The sequence below is a fragment of the Antechinus flavipes genome, chromosome 4, assembly GCF_016432865.1.
Source record: "Antechinus flavipes isolate AdamAnt ecotype Samford, QLD, Australia chromosome 4, AdamAnt_v2, whole genome shotgun sequence".
In the NCBI taxonomy this organism is placed as follows: domain Eukaryota; kingdom Metazoa; phylum Chordata; class Mammalia; order Dasyuromorphia; family Dasyuridae; genus Antechinus; species Antechinus flavipes.
The window spans coordinates 203,456,960-203,483,210 of record NC_067401.1 but is presented as its reverse complement, the minus strand read 5'-3'; the positions used below and the strand labels follow the sequence as shown (position 1 = coordinate 203,483,210).

General features: G+C 42.8%; 1 protein-coding gene across 2 annotated transcripts in view; it reads right to left on the bottom strand.

The window, feature by feature from the left end:
* The window catches only part of MDFI (MyoD family inhibitor), a 30,680-nt gene extending 9,344 nt beyond the window's left edge, over positions 1 to 21,336 (bottom strand). Inside the window, exons 1-2 of one of the 2 annotated variants that reach the window (XM_051996957.1) lie at positions 20,801 to 21,336; positions 18,274 to 18,384 (exon numbers count right to left, since the gene is read on the bottom strand). In XM_051996957.1, the coding sequence (XP_051852917.1) occupies positions 18,274 to 18,373 (100 nt within the window). In that variant the 5' untranslated portion in view covers positions 18,374 to 18,384; positions 20,801 to 21,336. Of the gene's footprint in view, positions 1 to 18,273; positions 18,893 to 20,800 lie in introns of those variants that run through there. The other variant, XM_051996958.1, reaches the window with a different exon arrangement.
* Between the last annotated feature and the right edge of the window lie 4,915 nt (positions 21,337 to 26,251).

The window sequence follows — 26,251 nt, the reverse complement described above, 5'->3', positions numbered from 1 at the left end:
AGATAGAGAATAACAGAGATACAATGACAAAGTAACAGAGAGAAGGGCAGGGAATAGGAAGGGAACAAGCATTTATTAAGCATTTGTTGTATCTGGTATGTGCTTGGTGATTGACAAATATTATCTCATTTGAGAATGTTAGAGAGAAGATGAAAAACAGAGACTATGTTGTAACTTTCACTTAAGTCACTTAATTTCCTGGGTATCAGTCTCCTCATTAAACAAAAAAGAAAAAAAAAAAGGAGAAGGAGGAGCAAGTATTCAGGGATTCTAGGTCTGTTCCAACATTAGGTCTATGACCCTGTGGCCCATTCTTTCAGATGGACACTAAGACAGATCATTGAATGGGTATTGCCTTAGACACAGTGAGATCTGGGGGAGATCTTAAGTTAAAAAGACCAAGATCTTCCAAGGCACCCAGAGCCATTGCCAGTTGTCCTGACTGATGTCCTGCCTCTGGACTCTTATGATGTTGGAGGAAAGACTGAGGTTGATGACCTTGCACAGTTCTGCCTCACTTTAATCCAATTCACTTTCAAGTCAAGAAATCATCCTCCTGATGTATTTGATCCTCTTCAAGAATGAAAGAGTTAAAATCACAGAGTGCAGAAAGAAAAAAAAAGAATAAGAGACATAACGAGAAAAAAAGGGAAAAGAGACAGAGGGATGGCAAGAGTTAGAAGAGGAAGGGAGTGAGACAAAAGAGAGAGACAAAGAACGAGAGGACTTGCAGAACTTGAGCTGCCACCTATAATTATAGAGAATGACCCTCTGCACAGTGGGCGGAAGTGGGAGAAACAGAGCCACCCCCAATCCCACAATTATAGTGGCTGGGGTAGAGATTCTTGGAGTGGAACCAGCCTGGAAGGCAAGAGAGGAAAGAGGACTGATTCTCCATATCCGCCTTCCCTAAGCATGAGAAAGGTCTCTGAGAGGAGACCAGAAGAACAGGGGATGTTAAGCCAGTAAAGTCAGTGGGACAAAGGGTCACTACAAACAGCAAGGATAGAATGGGGTAATCTGAAGCCCCCACAGCAAATCACCATGAAGCCTCTGAATGACAAGGACTCCCAAAGGGAGTTCTGGAGCTCCCCTCACCATTTCTATGATGGGAGAAGGGAAAAACACACTGAAGCACAAGTTCAGACAGACCCAACAACTCATAGGAGTGAGACAGAAAGACTCTGGGATTAAAAGACAGCCCAAGACAGGCAGACGTTGAGTCAGGGATAAAAAACTAAAACACAGCAGGCCATGGGATTTATACACTATGCTGACCCGCCTCTGATTAGCCTCCAAATGTAGAGTAAAATAGGCAATTGGAGAAACTGAGGAGAAACAGGATCAGGCCACCAGCCCCTGGCAATAAAACTCTGCCCCAGCAACAAAGAACAAATTCTCCTGAGCCATAGTGCTCCTTGCCTGAGAGTAGTTTCTATGTGGGCCGGGAGAGCTCCTGAGGGGGGGCCCTGACTTTCAGTGATCCCTGGGGTAACCCTAGCCTGAATGAAGGCTCCAGTATCCAGTAAAGGGTGCTCAAGCTCAGAGTACGGCAGATACAGGCTTGATGTGCACCCACCAGACTAATACAATGACAGCCTGAGATTTGAGAGTTGGGATGAGGAAGAAGGAAGACATTAAAAGAGAACACAGGAGAAGGAGAGAGGGAAGAGAAAGTGGAAGAGAAGGGAGAAAGAAAGAGGGAAGCAGAGAGAAAGACAAAGAGGAAAGGAAGGGAAGGGGAGAAAAAGAAAGAAAGGAAGGGTGGGACCTCTGAGCTGGACAGGCCCCTGTGGGCTGAGAGGGAGCCCACTAGTTCTGGGCCTTGTTCCTGGAGCTTCATTTCCTTCTCCTTGCCTGTAGAATGGGGGAGTATGGGTGGGTAAAAGAAACAGAATTTTCATTCCTTTCATCTTTGGATGGATTATCTCTAAAGTATGAAGGCTGTTCTCTAGAAGAGGAGGAGAATTTTGTCAGTTATTTATTGTCACCAAAAAGTTATCTAAGCCTTTCTTGTAATAGAAAGAGAAAAGAGGATAATTGGACAGAATTGAGGGGGCGGGGTTCAAGAAATAGTAACAGGTAAGAAAATCCAGAAGGAAGGGGACAAGAGATTCATCATGAAACAGTGGAAAAGGCATAGGTTCTGGGTTCAAATCCCATCTCTCAAACCTACTATCTGTATAATTATGGACAACTGATTAACTTTCGAAGCCTCAGTTTCCTCATCTGTAAAATGATGGGATTGAACTAAATGGTCTTAAAGATTTCTTCTAGATTGATGATCTTATGAATGCCAGATAGGAAGGAAAGAAAAGTCTGAGAGGTGTATCAGGGTCACCACCAAAAACAGTGTTTGTGATCAAGCAGGGGAGATGCCTTTTTTCTATTCTATAAAGTGAATTCTTCTAGCCTATATGCTTATGATTCTGTCCTCTAAGCCATGGTTTTCCTCAAAGCCGAAGCAGTGGTAAAGCCAAGCTTGGGCTAAGACCTTGCCACAGGGCAGAGGGAGGGCAGCTAGAGTTGGAAAGCAGACTAGACTGGATGCCATCCAATGGATTTATTTACATTTAGTCTGAAATTAATGCATGAGAACTACAGGGTCAGAGAAGATGAGCTGGAGAGACTGAAAGAGGAAGCAGGAGGAGAATAAAGGAGGGAACAAGAGAGGGAGGGATACAGAGAGAGTGGGAGAAAAGGGAGAACAAGGGAGAAAGGAAATAAGGAGAAAGGCAAAGGAGAAGGGGAGAAAAAGGGGAGAAAAAGAAGGAAAGGGGAGTGAAGTGAGAGAGGCAAAGGAAGGAAAAAAGAGAAAGGGGAAAGGGAAAGTAAAGGGTGAGAGGTAAAGAGAAAAGGGAAAGGGAGAACGAATGGGGAGAAACAGAAAGAGGCAGTCAAGTAGTGAGAAGGAAGGAAGAGAGAAAAAAAAGATAAAGATGTATTAAGAAAGAATGAAAAAAGAAGGCCATGATGGGAAGCAAGAAAAGGAAAGAAGTCAGAGTGTAAGGAAGAATAAAAGAGGGAAAAATAATTATTGAATAATAGAACTTCAAGGGATCTTTAGAAATAATAGCTTCCATTTATGTTTTTACATTTTGCAAAACACATCCTTTACAAGCAATGCTGAGAGGTAAGAAGTGCAAAAATGATCACTCCCATTTTACAGATGAGGCAAAAAAGATTCAGGGAATTTAAGGCCTTTTGACTAAGTCTGAAAGGAAGCAAGAAGAGGAATGACTAGATCCCACCTCAAAGGCTATAGTTTTGCAGATGACTCATAAAGATTCGGGAAGATCAGATCTCCAGAGATGGTAACAGCCTTGTCATTAGATGCACATACTATGGATTAGCTGTTGGGTGTGATGACCACTAGGACCCTCCCAGGTCTCTGTAGAGCTCATCCCTTAGCAAGGAAAGGAACAAGAAGGGCACCAGAGCTGAAGAGTGGAGCAGAGCAAGTAAAAGGAACCCTACTGAGTAAGACAAAGCCTGCATCTGCTCCCTCTCCTCTCCACCCTCCTCATACACACAGAGAGGGAGCAAAGAGAAATAGTCCCAGAGAATTAAATGGCTTTTTTTTTACAGCCATGTAGTTACTGTCAAAAGTCCCAAATTTGAGAAAGCATTAAAGATCTGAGATTGTGGGAAAGAGGAGTAATGACAGTCTGGTGGACAGAGACTTTTCCAGCTGAGCTGAGACCGGTATCAAGCCAATAAAGTTCTTTTAATTGCAAAGACCAAACTGGCAGAACAGGAGTGGGAGGGAACTCCCGAGTCCTAACTGGAGTGTTAGACTTTCTAAAAGGATGGGATCTCCCTGATTCTAGAATCCCCTTCAGAGTGGGGCATGGATCTGTAACTCCTGACTCAGCTGTCCTGCTTGTGTCATCTTTCTCCATTAGAATGTAAGCTCCCCGAGCACAGACACTGTCCTATTTGCTTATATTGGTATCCCAACTCTTGACATGGTGTCTGGTAAACAGTAAGTACTTAATAAATGCTTGTTGTCTGCTTACCTGCCAAATCTGGGTGAAACTATGGCCTTTGTTGTTATGGCAAAAGGAGATGAGGCAAGAATGAAAGTCTGAAGAAAGGCAAGACTGGAGAGAGAAAGAGCTGCAGTGTAGGGGCAAAAGATTGGTTCTGGGTTAGAATGGGTATGTTTAAAGCCCAGCTCTGGGGGATTTTGAACAAATTACTTGACCTCTCTGGAACCCTCAGTATTCTCTAAAAAAGGATTAGAACTGTCAAGCTTCTAATGTACTTTGCAAATCAAAACTAGTGATTCTATGATTCTTCACCCACAATCTCCTCAGTCTGAAAATCATTGGATTCAGAGGCTTGGGCATGAGATCTGAGAATCACAGAATGGGGAATTCAGAGGAAGGGACTTTAATAAACCGTCCAAGTCTTCTCATTTTACAGAGCAGGAAGCCAAAGCCCAAGGAATTAAAGTGACTTCCTTTAAATCACATATGTGGCATATCCAAGATTTCTGACTTCAGAGTCATTCAGTCAATCAACAAGCATTTATTAAATGACTTTTATATTCTAGATACTGTGCTAAGCCATCGCTCTTTCCCCAATATCTAATCTTGAGTTTATATCCCAAAACCCAATCTGGATTCTTTTCCTGCTCACAGGAAGGCGTCAGCCAAGGAGTTGAAGGCTACCAAGGGAAGCCTTAGGAGAGAAAACAATGGAAACAGACTTTGGAAATGCCCAGGGGAGGAAGGTCTCCAGAAGAAATGGCAAAGGATGGCTGGCTGATGCTTGAGGAAGCGATACAATGAGCAGAAAGGGACACTGTCCCTAACACCTCTGAGACATAGGAAGTAGAAGGGGAAGCCTCCAGGAAGAACTGATGAGCAAACAAGAGTGCTGCCAGAAATGGGGAGAGGACCTTGCTACCCTGATTCCAGATAGTCAAAGGTCAGTCTGCCTGGGAAGGAACAGAATTTTTTTAAAAAATTAAAAAACAAAAACAGCCAGAAAAGAGAGACATTTTCAAATGTTTATATTTTTTTCCTCTCTGTCCAAGAGAGATCTATTCAAGTAGAGAAGAGAGAAACACCACATGATGCTCCACACATTTCAAGTTTTTCAAGAGTCCTGGCTAAGGTAGAGAAAACAAATTCAACACAAAAACTACCTTTATGCTTTGATGTTTGAGTGGCTGTCTAGAGGGAGGGGTGGAAGGGAAACAAGGTGCCAGGGAGCACAGAAACATGAAGGACTACACTCCCTGTCCCAGGAGATTATGTCCCAGGAAAAGGCCAGAACTTCAGGATCATATACTTCTACCTTAGATGGGGAAACTGAGGTTCAGCTTGCCCAAGATTTTGCAGGTAGTAAGTAACAAAGCCAGAATTCAAACCCAGGTCCCATGATCCTAAATCCAGTACTCTATACCTCAGGGTTTTGCCTCCTTCTAACCTGGTCCTGCCGTCTACTACTCTTTCACCTCCACTTCTGTAGCCTTTTGCTCTCTTCTTTAGACCACCTATTTGGGGACCACATGATTGATTATTTTTCCATGTGACCCTCCCACCCCATGTAGGAAGCTCTCCGTTCCCTTCCTACTTCTTTCTATGTGCTGTCTTTCTCCATGAAAGGATAAGTTCCTTCAACGTTATAAAAACTAACAACTTTGAAAGACTTAGGAACTCTGATCAACACAAGATCAACCACAATTCTTGAGGATTCATGATGAAACACGCTGCCTATCTCCTGACTGACAGGTTATGAACTCAGAGTGCAGACTAAGGTTTATATTTTTGGGACATAGCCAGTGTGGGAGTTTGTTTTGCTTGAATATACATATTTGTAAAAGAGTTTTGGTTTTCTTGTTTTCTCAAGGAGGAGGACAGGAGGCAAGAGGGAGAAAATGTAGATCTAAAAATAAAAAAAAATTTAAATATATATATATTTTTAAAGAATGTAAGCTCCTTCAGGAAAGGAACTGGCTTTCTTTTCCTTATATTTCTACTACCAATATTTAACACAATGAATGACCCATAGTAAGATTTAATAAGTGGTTTATTTAATATAACCTTATTATATTAAATTATATAAGAATTTATATAATTAGTTATTATATAACTAATATAGTTAAGAAGTAATAGGTAAAGTTCTAGATTTGAAGTTAGAAGGCCTGGATTCAAATTCTTCCTCTGATGCGTCCTAGCTCTGTGATGCTAGACAAGTCACTTAAGCTCTATGCTCCTTAGCTTCCCCGTCTATAAAATGAGGGATCTGAACTAGACCTCTCAAGATCCTTCCAGTCCTAAATCTGTGACTGTGTGATCCTAAAATAAATTCCCAAGCATCGAGAAGACCCTTACTCTACTAATCTCCACATAATCTGCTTTGAGTAGGAATCCAATCAGCCCTTCTTTCACATGATCAACCTCAAATGGAATTAGAAATTCTATCTAAGTATATGGAATGGAAGTGATACTTCACTATATATGTGTGTAACAAGAGTTTTGACTTTCTTGCTTTCTCAATGGAAAAATGGGAAGGAGTGGTGGGAAGAAAAGAATGGAGATCTGAAAATAAAATAAAATTTAATTTTAAAAATTTACTGTTAGGAAAGAATTGGAAATTAAGGGAATGTCCATCATTTGGAGAAGAGCTAGAAAATCTGTAGTATATGATTACAATAGAATACTGTTATGATATAAAAAAAACAAGGAAGATACTTTCAGAAAACTCTAAAAATTATTATATAAACTTTAGTGTAGTAGATAGACCACTAGCCCTGAAGTCAGGAGGACATGAGTTCAAATCTGACCTCAGACATTTAATATTTCCTGACTGTGTGACCCTGAGCAAGTCACTTAACTCTAATTGCCTCAGCAAACTAAATAGATAAATAATAATAGAAACATTAAAAAAAAATGCACAGTGAAGTGAATAGAACCAGGAGAATGGTGTACACAATAACAGATATATTGTATAATGATCAACTATGAATGAATTAGCTATTTTCAGCAATACAATGATTCAAGACAATTCCAAAGGACTCATGATAAAAAATGCTATTACATCCAGAGAAAGAACTGATAAAGTCTGAATGCAGATTGAAGCATGCTATTTTTCACTTTCCTTATTTTTTTGTGATTTTTTTTTCTTGGTTTGTGTTTTCTTTTATAACATAACATGACTTTCATAATGGAATATGGAAATGTTTTATATGATTATATATATGTAATATATATATATATATATAAAATTTCAGGGGAGGAAGAAAATTGGAATTCATTTTAAAAAATTAATGTTAAAATTTTCTTTTACATGTAATAATGGGAAAAATAAAAGATTCAAAAAACATTTCACCCTTTCCATGAAGCCACAGGGAATTTTAAATCTTCAGTGTGAGAGAGAGTACCTATGGGAATGAAATCTTGGATCTTGACAGAATTGCCAAAGTTCAAAACTGTAAGGGACCCAATAGGTTGTCGAACTCAACCCATCCCTGGTCAAGAATCCTCTCTATAATGTTTCCCAACAAGTAGCTATTTAGTCTCTGCTTGAAGAATTCCAGCAAAAGACTCATTACCTTCCAAACAGGCCCATTCTACTTTGGGATAGTTCTACATGTTAGGTGACTATACCTGACATCAAGACTAAATCAATCTCCCTACAATTCTTGCCATTGCTTCCAGCTCTTAGCTTAGCCTCTGTGGCCAAGAGAACCAGTCTAATTAGACTCCATCTAAAAGATTGTGTCCTCAGTTCTGAGGACCTCATTTTTTATATTAAAGCTTTTTATTTTCAAAGCATATGCATAGATGATTTTCAATATTCACCCCCTGCAAAACCTTGGGTTCCATTTTTTTCCCTTCCTTCCCTTCACACCCTTCCCTAGATGGCAAGTAATCCAATATATGTTAAACATGTGTAATTCTTATATACATATTTCTACAATTATCATGCTGCACAAGATAAGTCAGATTAAAAAGGGGAAAAAAGAGAAAGAAAACAAAATGCAAGCAAATAACAACAAAAAGAATGAAAATACTATGTTGTGATCCACACTCAATCCCCACAGTCCTTTCTTTGGGTTCAGATGGCTTTCTTCATCACAAAACCATTGGAAGTGGCCTGAATCATCTCATTGTAGAAAAGAGCCACTTTCATCAGAATTGATCATCATGTAATCTTACTCTTACCATGTACAATGATCTCCTGGTTCTACTCACTTCACTTAGCATTAGTTTATATAAGGCTGAGGACTTCATTTTAAGAAGGATATAGGTAAAGCTAGAGAATGTTCAGAGAAGGGAAACCATAATAATGAATAAACAGTAAAACCTATCACAGAGTAAGATAGCTGGGTTAAGTTTTCCTTAGTCCAGAAAAGATTTAGAAGTAGCACATTTATAATTTTCAAAGCTGAGCCAAGACCATGTAGTACAACTCACATGAGAAGATGCTTAAGGTCACATAGTAGGCACTGGAAAAATGATCACAGATGCCTCAAGATAGCACTATCACATCAAAAAGGGATTAGATTTGTTTTGCTTGGTCCTGGAGGACGGAATTGGGAGCAATGATAAGAAATTGCAAGGGGGTCAATTTAAGTTTAATCAGGAAGAGCTACCTAGCATTTAAACCATCCCAAAGTAAGATGGGCCACTTTGGGAGGATCTCCCCTTACTAAAAGTCTTCAAGCAGAGACTAAATAGCTACTTGTTGGGAAACATTATAGAGAGGATTCTTGGCCAGGGATGGTTTGAACTCAGTGGTCTCTTGGGTCCCTTCCAATTCTAAGAATTGGCAATTCTGTTAAGATCCTGGGTTTCATTTCATTTCTCTCTTCCACTGAAGATCTAAAGCCCCCTGTGGCTTGGTGGACAGTTTTATGAGTTGTTCTGGCCAAAATAATTCATCACCAAGTAGGCAAAACCCTGGTGATGTCTTTCCATACTTGGCTAGACTGAACTTCAAACAATAGACACACAGTCCATCATGGAACCTATAACCAAAGTCTTTTCATCCTTGAAGGACAGGATACTCCAGAATCTATATCCTCTTAGCATACTCTAGGAGAGTCCACGGTCATCTTAATACCCAGACAAAGTATTGGGAAAGACTTAACTGTCTTACAAGGGAAGATTTAATAGAGATTTAAAATAGAGGATAGTAGTATATAAGTAGAAAAAGCTCTGGAATAGGAATCAAGAAATCTGGGTTTCAGTCTTGGCTCTGTCACTGACTCACTGGGTGTGCCCTCCATTAGTAAAATTGTATGAGCTGCAAAGTCCTCTTTGGGGCTGGCATTCTGATGTCTATGAGTCTAGAAAAGAGAGACAGACAGACAGAGATATAGAGAGACAGAGAGAGAGAGAGACAGAGAGAAGAGATGGGGGAAGGGAGGGAGAGAGACACATAGAGGAGAAGAAGAAGGAGGAGGAGGAAGAACAGAGGCAGAGGAAGAGAGAACACAGAGAAAACAGAAACAGAGAGAAAGAGGAGAGAAAGAGGGAAGAGAAAGACAGAAAAAGATAGAAGAGAAAGAGGAAGGAAGGGGAAAGAGAGAGAGAGAAAGAGAAAGAGAGAGAGAGAGAGAGAGAGAGAGAGAGAGAAAGAAACACACACACACACACAGAGAAAACAGAGAGAGAGAGAGAGAGACAGAGGAAGAAAGACAGAGACTCGCACAAAGAGAGAAAGAGAAAAGCAAAGCTGGTCTAAAGCAGAAAGGAGTACACAAGGCAAAGTTGAAAAGAGAGTGGCTTTTCAGTTACCCATAGCTACTATCTACCAGATCAAAGCAGGATGATAGGGATGGGCTTTGGGAATAAGACTTCCTAGGTCTTGAGGATTTGTAGGATACAGATATAGATATGAGTTATTAGGAATGACCATCTTCAACAGGGACCCACTGGAAGAGTTTGAGCAAATCCCCATCTCCCAGCTCCACAACTTTGCTCTGATTCTTTCCCATGCTTGAAATGGACTCCACCTCTCATCTCTACCCACTGAAATCTCTGATTTCCAAAAGACTCAGCTTAGGTATTACCTTCTACCTGAAGCTTTTCCAAGTACCCCCAGCTGCTCTGCTCCTCAGCAAGATTACTTTGTATCGATAATAATCATAATCATAGATAACATTTATATAGTATTTACTGTGTGCTAAGACTTATGCTAAGTGCTTTACAAATATTATTTCATTTGATCATTAAAACAATCCTGGGAGGTATATGCTATTATCATTCTCATTTTACAGATGAGAAAACTGAAGAAAACAGAAATTAAGGAACTTGCCAAGAGTTATTCAGCCAGTAGACATTTCAGTGGCAGCATTTGAACTCAAGTTTTCCCAGCTCCAAAGCCAGGTTTCTAGCCATCACACCACACTGTCTCCCATGTGTTCTATTTAGAACTAAAGCCCCCTGTGAACACGGACTGTTTCACTTTTATGGTTGAACTTTGAACATTCAGCACAGTAGCTGGCCTCTATTAAGTGCTTGTTGGTTGATTAAATTGAAAGAGCCCCACTTTAAGCTTGAGAAGTTTCCACAGAAGCTAAGACTAGTTTCATGACCAGGCTGGGGGCTATCCCGTTCCCTGCCCTGTTGGCAATAAACTTTATTTGCATTCAGGGGCAGCTTTATGTTATTGTTTAGTTATTTCAGACATGTTCCACTCTTTGTAATGCCATTTGAGGTTTTCTTGGCAAAGATAATGCCATTCTCTTCTCCAGCTCATTTTACAGATGAGGAAACTGAGGCAAACAGAGTCATTTACCCAGAGTCACACAGCTAGTAGTGATGAAACACTGTGATCAGATTTGAATTCAGGAAGATAAACTTTCCTGACTCCAGGCCTGGGTATTCTAGGCAGCAAGGTGGTGCAGTAGATAGAGCACAGGATTTAAAGACCTGAGTTCATATCTGCTTCAGATTCCTACTACTAAGTGATCTTGAATGAATCACTTAATTTCTCTCAGCCTTGGTTACTTCATCTGTAAAATGAGAATAATAATATAGTTGTTGCATTTATTTATATTTTTTTCTGAGGCAATTGAGGTTAAGTGACTTGCCCAGAGTCACACAGTTAGGAAGTGATAAGTGTCTGAGGGTGGATTTGAACCCAAGTCCTCCTGACTTCAGGGCTGGTGCTCTATCCATTGAGCCACCTAGCTGCCCCCAAATGAGGTATTTATAAAACACTTTTCAAACCTCAAAATGCTATGCAAATGCTATTTGTGTATGGTTATTATTATTATTATCTTGTTAAAGCTTTTATTTTGACAGAAGAATTGCTTTCAACTATCAATTCCTACATGTCTCAATTAACTACTAAGAAACTGAATAACCACTTCTGATTTAAGCTACAGAGGAAATTCTAGTTTAGTTATGGGTTGAATTTTAGTGACCATTGTAATTCCTTTTAGTCCAGAGACTCAATAATTTTGTGAATTCACCAAGTAACAGGGTCAGGAGAAAGGGAGGAAGGTAGTTTTATTTCTGTGTTATTTTCAAAAGGATAAACTAGCACAGTGATTAGAGGGGAGAAAAAGTCACAACAGACAGTCATTCAGAGACCATAATGTGGACTAAAAGAAATGAGGAAAAACTATAGCACCTTTCCTTCTTTGTGAACGTAGAGGACTATAGGTATTTTATGTTGCATGTACAACAGATCAAGTTGAGTTATTGGTTAGTTTTACTGAATTGCTTCCCTCTCTTTCATGTTCTTTATTGAAGGGTTAACTCTCTGGAGAGAGGAAAAGACAAGAGCTATATTTGGAAACAAAGGTGAGCAGAACCAAGAGAACATTGTACACGGTAACAGCAATATTGTTCTAACAACAACTTAGAATGACTAAGTCATTCTGAATATTGTAAACACTCAAATCAATTACAAAGACCTATGAAAGAAGAAACTATCCTCCAGAGAAAAAACTGAGAAACAAATATGTATAATATGGTCATATATGTATATATATATACATACAGTCTATCGGTAGCCTTTTGTAGGGCAGTGTGAGAAGGGAAGAAAAAAAACAAAAAGTGCGTTGCAGATAACAAAAGAAAACTTAGAAGGAAGCACAGAAAAGCAGGTTAGCTTTGAAAATGATATCTATTATTTATTACATAGTTTTTCAAAAACAGTAAATTGTATTAATGATCTTACATTGAATCCTTTTTTTATGTTGTGCTGTGTATATGGAAATTTTTTTGTTTTTTTGTTATTTAAATTAAAAATAAATAAAAATTTTAAAAGGGAATAAAAATGGTATAAAATGCAAGATATTGGGGCAGCTAGGTGGTGCATTGGATAGAGCACCAATCCTGAAATCAGGAGAACCTGAGTTCAAATCTGATCTCAGACAATTAACACTTTCTAGTTGTGTGACCCTGGGCAAGTCATTAAACCCCACTTGCCTCAGAGGGAAAAAACAAGATATCAATAAAATTTTAAGCGGGCAAAAAGAAAATCACAGAAAAATGTATCTTTCAGTGCTAGGTGAAGGGATGACAGAAGAAGCAATGACAGAGCAGTTCCTTTCAAACAGCTCTAAACAACCACCCAAGAAGTTAGAAGAGTTTTTGATGGTTGATAAGAATGTGTTGGTAGAAGCTCTTGACTTAGCCTTGGACCTAAAGTTCTGAGAAAGTAACTGATTGTACATGAATCATTCTGGGTGAATGGGGTAAAGGGAGGAGGTTTCTTATCTAATGATAAGAAACAGTATCATGGGAAGAAAAGAATGAAGCCCTTGTAGTCAGAAAGAGTCATGTTTAAAATTCTGCCTCAGGTGATTACTAGCTGTGAGCCACAACTCTCTCTGTCCCTCACTTTCCTCATCTGTAAAATAAGGATAATAATGTCTACCCACGCCTATCAGATAAGATGATATATATGAAGTCTCTGCAGACCTTTAAGCACTGTGATTATCAACTATGATTTCTTTATGAGGTTATGATAATATGAGATAATAGCTGGGCGCTATATAGTATGGTTGTTGTTCAGTCACTTTCCGTAAGATTTGACTTTTTGTGATCCCATTTAAGGTTTTCTCAGCAGAGATAATGAATTGATTTGCTATATCTTACTCTAACTCATCTCACATATGAGGAAACTGAGGCAAACAGAGTTCAGTGACTTACCTAGGGTCATGCTGCTAGTCAGTGTCTGAGGCCAGATTTGAGACTCAAGAAGATGAGTCTTCTTGATTCCAAGTCTAGCACTATGTTACTTACCTGCTTGGACATCATATAAAAATGTCTGCTATTAATGTCAATAATTATTGTGTTTAGCTTTACCAATTTAATTGGGCTGAGGTGGTCCACTGACATAGGTTAGGATGTTATTGGCAAGGTATTAGAGTAGAAAGAGAACTGGATTTAGAGTCAGAGGACTTGGGTACAAATCCCACCTTTGGTGCTTATTATTGTTTGGTGCTGGTAGCAAGAAGAATTGGATTAGGAATCAGACCCCTGTGTTTCTGAAGTCCAGTTCTGACACTTACTGTAGCTATGAGTTTGGATAAGTCATTTCCCCTCTTTGAGCCCCAGCTGCCTCATCTGTAAAATAAGAGGGTTGGACTTGATGACCTTTATAAGATTCCTACCTCTAAATATATGATCCCTTACAATATCTACAATTCTTCTCTCTCACCTTTTTGGCATCGCTCATATAGCTTTGGTTTGTCAATGACATATCTATATCTTAAAATCCTTAACTATACCGGGCAGAAATTATGTTTCCCTAAATCTCCTCTCCCCCTCCACTAGCCTCGTGTTGTTCACACAGTAGGTACTCAAAGACTATCAGACAGCAGAAGTCTGGTGGAGGGAAGACTTCCTTCCTTTCTTGATACCCTTCCTAGGTCAGGAGTGGTTTGCCATTTCCTTCTCCAGCTCATTTTTACAGATGAGGAAATGGATGCAAAGGTTAAGTCACTTGGCCAGACTCACACAGCTAGTAAGTAGTCAAATTTGAACTCAGCTCCTCCTTACTCCAGAGCTAGCACTCTATCCATCTAGTTGCCCACAGTTGAAGCTCTCTTACCTTTTCTCCCTCTGCTTTCTTCCATCTACATTAGCCAGACGAATTGAATGATTCCCTGCCTTAGTCCCACAACTCCACAGTTTTTTCCTCTGTGTTTTTATTAGATTTCTTTCCATGTCTGAAGTTCTATCCCTGCACCCCATCCCCATCCCTAAACCACAAACCTCAGTCAGAAGTCTTCCCTCTTTCCTAATCACTAGTCAGTAAGAATCTATTGTACCACATATGAACCTTGAATTGTATATCAAATTTTAAATAAAAATTCTATATACACTTAGAGGTAGCTAGGATAGAGTGCTGGATCTGGAATTGGGAAGAACTAACTCCAATCCAACCTCAGACCCTTATCACTCTCTGTTTCAGTTTCCTCCATTATAAAATGGAAATAACAGTACCTACCTTGAAAGATTGCTATGAGAATCAAATAATGTGATATTTGTAAAGCGCTTAGCACAGTGCCTGATGTTCAGTTTTCTTGTTCAATCATTTCCAGTCATGTCTTATTTTTTATAACCCCAATTGGGTTTTTTTTTGGCAAAAATACTATAGTGTTTTGCCAATTCCTTTTCTACTTCATTTTACAGATGATGAAATTGAGTCAAACAGGGTTAAGTGACTTGCTCAGGATCATACAACCTGTAATTGTCTGAGACCAGATTTAAACTCAGGAAGATGAACCTTTCTGACTTCAGATTGGGAACTCTATCCTCTGAGCCGTCTATTTAATATTTGCCATATAAATGCTTACATTCTTTCCCCACAACATTACCTTTATCATGTTTTTTTTTCTTATAGATATTTATACACATGACCTAGCTCTACAATGGTCTATAAGTATCATGAAAGCAGATACTATGACTTTAATAACCTTTGTGCCTAGAACTGTGCATTACTGTAAGAATTAAATGAAGGTAGAATTGGTGTAAGAGCTCCAATGGTGAAGAAACAGATTAAAGTTGAAGATTACAAATACCTACTGAGGTATCTGGATGTTATCTGGAATAACCCCAAGAAAGCTTGAGCTTATGGGAAACCCCAATGGTGCCCAAACATCCCATATGAACAGTTTTTTCCCCTCCAAATCAAGAGGCAAAGATTTATTACACTACCAACAGTGGGCTAACTCCATAAAAGTTTTTAGCAAATAAAAGGGGTTTTAATAATTAACAAGGGAAAGACAAGTTCCCAAGTGGAGATGTCAATTAGGTATAGCAAGTGGGCATTATAAAGCTAATTGTAAAAGGATTTTAGGATCCCAATTGGTGTTAGCAATGAACTAACCTCAAAAAAGGAGTCGGGAGGGAATTATGCCATTGACTGGTGGGCTAACCCTAAAAGGGATTTAATATCCTGAAAAGAGTCAGGAGAAATATAATTGGAGTTTGACATCATAACTTATTTTTCTGCTTGGATACAGCTCCTGAGGAGTTATAGTGGTTTAAGACAATTCTTAAGATGATCTCTGTTTAATGGACCACCCAGGTTTAAGGCTCAAATCCTTTTCATCCCATCTGTTGCATCTGGAGGTCTGGGTCACAGCTAGTAGAAGGGATGTTAGTTCCTCATGATTCTAGTTTCTCTGTCCTCTCTACTTCCTCCCTCCTATGACTACTTGGAGTTTGTACCCAGTTCTCTCTGGGTCTGAATTTAATCTAAGTCTTAGACTAGTATTTTTCTTACTGTACCATACTGCTTCTCAGATTCAGGAAAGTCAACATATTGTTTGAAAGTATGGTCCATGGGCCTGAAGTTCAAATTGTGACTAACAAGGGCTGGGCCTATAGTTTTGAGAGAGTGAATTCTGGGTACGTAGAGGGGAGAAAATTGGGGGAGATTACCCACCCCAGAAATGGAAACCTGCCACCTTTCCCCCCAAAAAAGTTGTGGAGATCCTGAGTCCTTCTCACTGCTCTTACAGCACTAAGTTGATTTCAAAGTAAGAAAAAAGCCTCTAAGGCGTGGAGAGAAAGAGGACTTAGGATTTTGATTTTCTGGATGATTCAGGGGTGAGGTCGGGGTGAACCCTGGGGAGCCAAAGTGTTGGGACCAGTGTTTTGTCAGCCCTCTTGGGCGTGGGGATTCTGGTCCAGGATTCAGGCGTCTGTGGGGTTTTGGCTGGACCTCCTGCGGTTTGGGCTTCCTGGGCAGCTTGCTCGTTCTCCCAAGGCTTGGGCAGGCATCAGCAAAGCCAGCCCTTGTGCTATGAAAGCAGCATTGTCTGAGTCCATCTGGGGCTTGGGGAGGGGGCATATTTGGTTATGGGGGAAGTAGAAGGTGGGATGAAGAGGAGGACTGTGGTCTGAGTGCTTCAGGTTGCAATTGGAGGTCTAACTCTGGGGATGGTTAACTCTGGTCCCCTGGCCCCTAGCCAGCCAGCTCCCTCTTCTTCCTGCCACCAAGTAAGTAGAGAATGAAGTTCATATCAGAAATGGGGATAGAAGAAGGGGTGGTGGGGGAATATGGAGAGATGGAGGGAAAGGGAGGAGGGCATGAGAGTAAAAGAAGGGAAAAAGGGAAAGTGATAGGGTACTAGGAAAGGGGGAAAGAAGGGAACCAAAGGGAGAGGGGAAGGGAAAAAGAGATGAAAAGAGGACAGTTGGTGCCAGTCTGCTGAGTAGTAATTCTTCTCAGTCTAGGAACCTAGAACTAAAATACTTTTCCTCTTTCTCTTCTTCAGACTGATAAAGTTCAGTTCTTCAAACGTTTATCTTCCAGATTACCTGACTCCAGATATTAGAGGCTCAGATCTGAAGACTCAAGAGAAAAATCACAAAACAGTGACTCTAGAAACGACCAAGTCACAAGATCACAGCACTTCCAGCTGGAAGAAACTTTCAAGATCAGACAGTTCAATCCCCCTCATTTTTATAGATGGAAAAACGGAAACCAATTTTTAAAAAATCACACAGGTAAAAGATTTGAGCTCAGATTTCATGATAATAAATCCAGGTCTCTTTCCACTATACTAAGCTTTCTCCTAAACCACCTCATTTCACACATGAGAAAACCCAGACAACAGATGTATGTCCAAGATCACATCTCCGAATACTGTCACTGCCAAGCCTAGATCCCAGATCACAAGTTCCCCAGGTGACATTTTATTGATGAGAAAGAAAAGGAGAGACTTATTAAAGTGGTGCAGAGGAAGGAAGGGCACGAGGAGTATTCCTACATAGAAAGTGGGGTGGGGGGAAGTGGGAATAAAAGTTTTGTAGGAAAAAAATAGGTCTGTATCTCTTTTTCATCCTCCACTCAAAAAGTGCTTTTTCGAGCAGGTTGAAAAAGTCCCACTGAGGACTGCTCCTTGTTTCTGCCCTCCTGTGCCTTGGGTCACTTAGAAGTGGGGCAGCAGGTCACAAGGGCTGTGGGACAAGGAATGTCCTGACTTTGCAAAGAATCCGTTCAGACGGAGAGCCAGGAGTGAGGACCGGTAGGGAGGGGTTGTTTGCCGACGAGGAGAGGTGCAAGCGAGGTGAGCGAATGGTGGGTTGTGGGCCGGATTGGGGGAGGCGGGAGGGAAGACACACAGCAGGCGGCCAGGGAAGCAAGAGTGAGGGTGAGGGCGAGGGGGCGGGGTCCTGGAGCGGCAAACTGCTGCCGCGGCGGCGGCGGCGGCGGCTGCTTCGGGGAGGCGAAGCAGCAAGAGCAGACAAAAGTTTTCGGGAATAGCTCGACTCTAGCGTGGCGGGGGAGGGGAAGGGAGAGCCAGAGACCCAGACATACACACCCCCCAAGGTGTTTACACTGGACAGGCACCTTGGGGACAAACCGAGAGACGCAGGAGGGCAGACAAACAGACAGACGGGCAGAAACAGGCACAAAGAGAGGTTTTATCTCTCTCTTTTGGACGAGTGTGTGCATTTGGGAGGAGGAGGAGGAAGGGCGGGAGAGCGCGGGAGAGATGGAGAGAGCATGGTGCTGCCGGACCCCTGCCCTCCCTGGGAGTCTCCCGGGATTCCAGTCACCTCTTGCAGAATTCACGGTTTCCCAGCAAAGTGAACAGTCAGTAGGGAGCCTTTGCCGTCCAGCCAGGTTTCTAATTTTCCCCTTCCACACTTCCCTCTCGCTCTGAAACGCAAGCTCCTCGAGCTTTCAGCCCCATCGCGGTCCTCCAGACCCTGGTCTCCAAGGAGCCGCACCCTAACCCATTCCTCCTGAGCTACCCCCCCCCATCCTGAATTCCTGCCCCACCCCCACCGCTTCATTTTCTTCTCATGCTTCTTCTCTCCTCATACCTACCTGAGGCTGAGTCCAAGATCGGACTGGGGGGCCGACCCAGTCTGGGGTCTCCATGGGGCGCGTCGTGGTGTCGAGAGAGCGAGCCGTTCACCTGGGACATCTGCCCGGGACCTGCAGAAGACCGAGCTGGAGCAGGGGGTGGGGGAAAGAGGGCGTCCCGTCCGACCCCTGCTCTCCCCTCGTTTTACCCCCGCTACCCCCACAGAGCCAACCAGCCACTTGGGGCGGGAGAGGAGGAGGAGGCGAGGGTTGGGTGGGGGGAGCACGACATACCCGAGGGGCGGGACGCGGTTCGCAGACAGCCATCCCCTCCTCCCCCTTTTCCCTGTGGCCCCTGAGTCAGTGGCAAACTTACTAGACTTCATGAAGCTCTATGTGGTTATCTCAAAGGACCAATGTCGACTGAGGGCGTCCTGGCCATGGGCCCCCCAACTCTACTTCCCTCCCAGGCGTTTGGGCAGTCTTTTTTCTGGTCCACTTTCACTCCTTCCCCTCTTCCCTCTTCCCCTTCCTCCCTTCTCCTCTTCTCACTTCTTTCTTTTCTCTCACCTTTCTAATTTCACCTCCTTTTCTCAATGCTTTCTCCTCTCTCCTTTCTGCCCGCTTCGTCTTATCCCACTTTATTCTCTCTCTCTCTCTCTCTCTCTCTCCTCTCTCTCTCTCTCTCTCTCTCTCTCTCTCTCTCTCTCTCTCTCTCTTTCTCTCTCTTTCTCTCTCTCTTCCCCTTGTCTCTCTCGTCTGTCTGTCTCTTCCCTTCTTCTCCTCTTTCCTTCTCCCTCTTCTCTACCCTTCTCTCCTCTTCCCCCTACCCCTTACATCTCTTTCTAGGGTCCATTCCCCTACTTGCCTTGTTGGCTTTCCTGGGACGATTTCCCTCCAGGGCCCCGGTTCGGCCCCCCCTCCCTCCACCCTCTTCCACGGGACTAGGACCGGACACGTCTGTGCGCTGGGCCGGCCGCGGCCCGGCGGTGCCCCGGGCTCCCACAGGAAGCTCCACTAGGTCCGTTTCCTCCGCGCTGCGGAGAGAGGGGCCTCCGCCCCCCTTCCTTCTCTCCCTCCACTCCAACACACACCAGTCCACCACCGAGTCTGGGAGCTGAGCCCGGATGGAGGAGGGGGCTGGTCGCTTCCCCTTTCCTCACCCAAAAGGTTTGCAAAAGAAAAAGTTGGGAGAGAGAAATGAAAAGAGAGAGGGGTAGGAATAATGAAGGGGGGGGGAGAGAAAACGACCTAAAGATTCTCTCTGGCATTTGTCCAGGTTATTCAGGCTGCTAGACGATCTTGACCATGTAATGGGGGGCAGGAAGGGAAATTTAAGATATTGCAGGTTTAAGTGTTTGAAATCTGTTCCCTGAAACACCGTACTCGAATCCCCTTCCAACCCTGGAAAGGATGCTCAGAGGCTTGGCATTGAGGGCGAGTAGAGGGGAAGGGGAGAGGAGAAAGGGGCTGGCGGTAGCAATAATGGAGTTGGACTGCAAAGCTTCATCAAAACAGAGGGAAATTCTTCAATGTGGCCCTCACTCTCTCCTCTCTCACCAATCCTTAACACTCAAATACTCTCACACACCCCTTTCCCTCCAAGGCTTCTAAATGGGGATCCCGCAATACACACGGATTGGAGGAGTTGGAGGGGGGGGGAATGTATACTACATTGATACTTGGGTCAGTCACCAATGGAATCAGCAACGAAATGTTTCTTAAAAAGGGAGGGGGCATGAGGGAGAAGTAGAGAGAGACCCAGTAGTTTAGTCTGGTTAAACGTCGCAGAGTTTTTCTGAAGACCAGGTTGTAGGAGGAGTGGGAGAGGGACTTTGAATGGGGAAGGTGGGGAGGAGGGGATCAGAATCCTAGATTAGGGATAGGAGAAGAGTAAGAGGGATCTTTTTGGAATGAAGGGAATTAGCTCAAAAAACGGGCCAGTGGTAGAGCACATCTGGAATTGTGAGCTCGACCAATCCCCTCCGGGGGAGCCTTGGGTGGGGAGGGGGAGGAGGGGAGAAGGGTGTTTGGTGAGGTGGCAAAGAGGAGCATCGGTGCCCCGTAAGTCTGGGTTAATTTGAGAAGAGAACTGACTCTGGGTCAGTGTGACAGTTCGCACCTCCTGGGAGGAGTGTGTGTGGAGGACAGGGGCACTCCCCATTCTGGGACCGAGGAAGCTATTCCTGCTGGGTTGGTTGATAGACGGAGGCGTCCCGTCGCTATGGGGTGACCGTCTGGAGCATTCAACCCACAGGGGGTTGGGGGAGGGGTGGAATCAGGTCTTCCTTCAGCCCAGCACCTCATGTACTTAATTACAGTAGCCTACTCCCCCAGACTTCGAGACTACCGAGCGTACTTAATTACTACTGAGTAGACGCCTAGAATCCCTCACCATTAACCTAACTCTGGAGAGTTCTAGTTAGACTCGGCCGCCGGGGCTGGGCGCAAGAATTCTGGAGTTTCTCCCTGGGACTGCCCCTGACTCATGCTCGTGTCCGGCTGAGTTTCTCCCTCCCAGGATCACTGGGGGAGCCTGGATACTTACGGCGCTTGAAAATCTTCTGCAGCCGTTCCGTTGGCAGCTGTGTCACCGCCTGGGGCTCTTTCCCAGTCTGTCCGGAGGGACGCGGCCCCAGCGAAATGGCCTGGATGGCTCCAGTGTCTTGAGGGCAAAGCGGGAAGGAATCCGGGGAACAGGGAAGAAGGGGAGTCCTCCCCGAGACCAGGCAGTGCCTGGGCTGTGGGCGGCCCGGGGCAAGCGTGGCCCCTGACCCCGCGCCCTAGGACCCGGCCGGCCGGCAAGAGAAGGCTGCTCTGACTGGAGAGAAACTGGGAAAAGGGGGCGGATCTTGGGCTTCCTGGCAGTGTCTGAGTCACCTGGGAGGCCCAGCCGCGCCGGGCTCTGCAGCTAGCGCATTCCTGCCGGCTTACCTGGGACACATGTGCTGTGCCCTCTGCCCCTCCCCTCTCCAGAAAACTCTCTGGCTGAATCCTTCAGAAAGTCTTGGTTTCCTCTCCATCACACACACACACACACACACACACCCCTCCTCTTCCTTAAGGGTGTCTTTCTCCTGTCATTTCCCTTAGCAGGGATGTCCTTTCTCCTAGTCACTTAATAGATTTTTAATCTTAGGCAAGTAACTTCGCCTTCTTGGATGTGTAAAATAAAAGTCTTTGGATAAATGATTATGGGGTCCTTTTCAATTAAAATATTCTACAATTCTTTCTTATAAACCCAGGACTGACATTTTTCTGCTCTCCCGACTCCATCAGGACTTGAACCCTCCCAGTTTTGTTGACTTCAGGGCTATGAGTAAGGTTCCATGAGGTTTGGCTTTATCTCTTCTCTTCCTTCCAACAATCATTCTCTCTATGAAATCTAGCTAAAATATGACTTTCAGGTTTGGAATGAAGGTTAAAAATTATCTAGTTCAGGGGTTCTTAACTGGAACTTCTTTTTTAATGTGTTGATAAATGATGTAAAAACATTATTCTGAGAAGGAATTCATGGATTTAACCAACTTGTCAAAGGGGTCCATGACAGGAAAAAGTTTAAGAACTCAAAATCTAATCCAGCCCCACCTACCTACTCTTATTTTTACAAGGGAAGAACTTGAAATTCAGGCTGAGGAAGTGTCCTGTGGAAGTTACATTCTGACCCAAGCCAAGAGAATTGACCTATTACCTCCTAGCCTGGTGTTCTTTCAGTCCAAAGGTGAAGCTGACTACAAAGCATCATTCTGCCCCAAGGATGTGTGTGAAAATGTGTATTAGTTAGGGTTGCTGCCTAGTCTTTTCTCACAGCCTTTTTTACTTGTTGACTAGACAAGAGTCTTCAGGTCTTTAATTCAATTCAGTTCAACAAAGATTTACTGAGCACTGTGTTGAAAATATCTTTGTCTTCAAAATATTATATTCTAGGAATATTCTAGTGTGTGTTCGGGTGGAGGGTGGGGTGGGAGTGAATATATATAACCAACACAGAAATAATTTATTATAATATGTCATTGTTTCTCTCTCTTTCTCTTTCTTCTTCTTCTTCTTCTTCTTCTTCTTCTTCTTCTTCTTCTTCTTCTTCTTCTTCTTCTTCTTCTTCTTCTTCTTTTTCTTCTCTCCTCTCTCTCTCTTTCTTTTTGCTGAGGCAATTGGAGTTAAATGACTTGTTCAGGTTCACACAGCTAGGAAGTGTTAAGTGTCTGAGGTCAAATTTGAACTCAGGTCCACCTAACTTCAGGGATGGTGCTCTATCCACTGCGCCAACTAGCTGCTCCTCTCCTTTGTTTTTGAAGAGGACAGACAGGCGATATCATGAGATGTTTTGACTCTTTTATGAATTGGATTTAAGTGAAGCAGAGATTCAAGAAGTGGTCAGTCTCATTCTCTCTTCCAGTCATTGAAGTCCAGTGGCAAGACAAGAATCTAGATGACTGATAGTGGCCCAGGATGCAGTGGATGACCTTGGCATCTCCAATGCCTAACCAAGCTCTAGCACCTGCTTTAGCCACATTCACAGCCATTAGAACAAATTGTCCTCATCTGCCTGTTCCATTAGGGCAAGTTTTCCTATGCTTGGATTAGACAATCTCCTCGCTCACTATTGAAATTTGATTGGTTACCCTTAACCTAGTTTAGCCTTTACTAGGATATGATCTCTGCTCATGCCATAACTTCTTGGAGCCAGAGGTGAAAGTTGAACACCAAATATGGATGAAAAGGACTTGGCAAGCTTTCACACCAGAGATGCTAGTCTTCTCTGGACACCCCATACAACCCAGTATAAGTACAAGATTATTTAAGGAAAGACAGAGGACAGTCACTGGAAGGAGGATCTTTTTTTTAACCATCCTATTCTCCTTTTATCCAACTTTTGACTTCCTACAGATCCATGTGATTAGTTCGATTGGGATGGATGGCCAAGACTACCAATCTGTCAGTCATACATTATCAACAATTCTGCCAGAAGATACCTGGACTCCTTGGTCCCATTCCCCACTGACCCTTTACTCTGTTCTTGTATTTTTCCTAACTTCAATTCTAGGAAAGAAGAGCTGATACAGTTGGTGGAAGCAGACAAGGCAGGAGGCACTCTGGTGTCCAAATAACAGACCAATATCCCCACCACACACACCAAATGGGTATAAATTCACCAGACATGGAAAGAAGTTAGGCTGTAAGATCACAGAAGTCAGGACTGCAAATGACCTTAAATAGCACCTAATTATAGATAGGGACTATATCTTATACTTCTTTATTCTTGGAATGGCACCCTGAGCATAGTAGATGTTCAATAAATTCTTGTTGAATGAAATCCTACAGTTGGGAAAGCTTTAGAGGTCCTGTTGACTTTTGACAAGTCAACTTATGATAGGGAGGAGAATCATTTTTCTTCAGAATCCTGGACTAAGAGACAATATATCATAAGGTATCCTCTTAAGCTCTGTCATTCATTCACCAGGTAACCCTGGAAAGATCACTGCCTTATTCTGAGCCTCAGTTTCCCTTTACTCCTCCATACAAGAGGGGTTTATGCCCCTAAAAGTAATATATTTTTTCTTCATGTTTTAACATAGGCTACAAACTAGTTGGTCATATAGTCTCTTCTCTCTTAATCCTGCCACTTCATCTGTGGATTCTCCGAGGCCTTCTTCATGTTTCTAAAAAACTATCATAGAAAGAAAGGAACTAAATATAAAAAGTAACAGGTGGATTTTAATAAGGTGAGATTTGTCCTCTGCAAATAATAATACTAACTTAACATTCTCTAGTCATCATGACCAAATTAATATCAAAAAAGAAATAGAGAAGTGTGAGTCCATGGGTGAGCCCACATCCATAAAAGTCAGTCACTGTGTTGTTTAGTTCTGATCTTTAAGTAAAATATTTCTTTTAAAAAACAATTTAGGGGCAGCTAAGTGGCACAGTGGATAGATTACCAGCCCTAAAATCAGGAGGACCTGAATTCAAATTTGAACTCAGCCACTTAATACTTCCTAGCTTGTATTAATACACACACAATAGTTGGTTCTCCAAATAGGGAAGGGGAAGTGATAACTTTGGATATGAAGGCAATATAGCAACAATAGAAATCAATAAAATTTGGCTGAAGCCAAATAAGAATACTAAGGATAAAATTATCTTGAGACAATTAGTTTGAGGCTATAGATGACTCCAGAGAACCAGATTGGCAGTGGAAATATTTCTGGGAACCCTAAGAGCAAAAGTCAAAGCCCCATAGAACTAAAAGAAACCTAAGTCTGGTCTCTACATTTTATTGAGGAAAGAGACACTAAGTAACTTGACCAAAGTCACACAAACTTAATGACAGAGTTAAGATTTAAGTCAATCTCCTGAGTCTCAGTCCAGACTTCTTCCACAAAACCAGGAGTTCCTTGTTCCCCTAGAAAGGCTGCCAGGCTGCAGCTGCCTTGTCTCTGGAGTAAACAGCTCCAGAGAACTAGAGGGTCTCCCCGCCCCTCTTCAAATCAATGCTCCCAATTCTGGGCTCCTCTCCCCACCTCCCACCCCGGCAGTGTGGTTGTGGTAGTAGCCCCCATCCTGGCATACTACCCACATGCCTTGGCTATACTCCAGACCAAAAGCCCTGGCCCTCAGCCTCCATCAGCAGTCTGCTTCCCCACCCCCACCCTAGTGTCTGGCCTGCATGTAGATCGTTTTCTTGCTTCCTGTCTTAGGCAGGCGGGTGACTGGGCTGCTACAGCTGGATGCCAGCTGCTGCTGCTGCTGGCTCCCTAGGGAATGATGGGGACCACAGTCCTGGCCAGGAGGAGGCCAAAAGTCAAGCTTCCTGTCCACCCCATCCATCTTCTTCTCCAGGGCAGCTTTTAGAGTTTCCGAGGGCTCAGCCTCCAGCAATTCTCAACTTGAGTCTATCCCCAACACAAATATTGATTATTAAGAACCCTAAAGTTAGAACTAAAAGGGTATCTTAATAGCTAGCTATTCCAGGTGATTTGCGTAAGGTCATACAGGTACTAAGAGTTAGACTGCAACTCTGGTCCTCTGTAGGCTTAGTGCTTTGGCCTCTCCAGCTGCTATCAAGTGGGAGAGCAGATGGGTGGAGGGTAACTCAGATCAGAACCTTAAATACGGAGAAACAGGAGGCAGAGTAGTGTTGTGAAAGGGGCAAAGAACCTCAAACCAGAAGACCTAAGTTCTGAATTGCCCCCCCCCATTAAATGTGCATCATTTAGTAAAATCACTCAGTTTCTTTCAACCTCTTTTAAAGGGCAAATATAGCATTTGCCTGACATAGCTCATGAAAAATGGTAGGTGAAGTAGAAATATGACTTACTGCTTTTACCCGAAGGGAGGGGAATAATTCTAGTCCTTTGCTTTCTCTCCCTCCTCTAAGATAGAATTTTTTTAATATATTGAGGACCCTTCCTTCCTCCTCTTCTATCCCCTCATTCTCTTGAATACCTCAGGAAGGACAATGTCTCTAGAATTGAAGACACAGCTACTCTTGCCCTATTTCCTTAGTGCTTGGGCTATCAAGGCTTCTCCAGATCCCCTTCCCAGTCAGTCACATAACAGTAACTCACATTTCTAAAGCTCTTCATATATATTCTTTTGTTTTATACTTCAAAACTCCTGTGAGGTAGATGATGAAAATATCTTCATCTTGCTAATAAGGAAACTAAAATCCAGAGCCCAAGAACATAAGATTAATCAATACATGAACCAAGATTTAAACTCATGTCTCTGGACTCCAAATCTAGTACCTAGTCCACTATCACTCCACCCCGATCCAACACAGGGCTAGTCATATCCTTGATCTCACATGTACCACCTCCATGACCCAAAACTATGAAATTCCTTTACCTGATCATAATTCCCATCTCTGTGTCTCACCTTTTCTAAATCTAATTCCCTCCCACTCAGTGATCAGTGCCTCTGTGTCCTCAATCCTGAATATTTAAACCCCACCTACTGTGGCATCCTTTTGCAGTCCTTTCTTTCCCTAGATAAATTC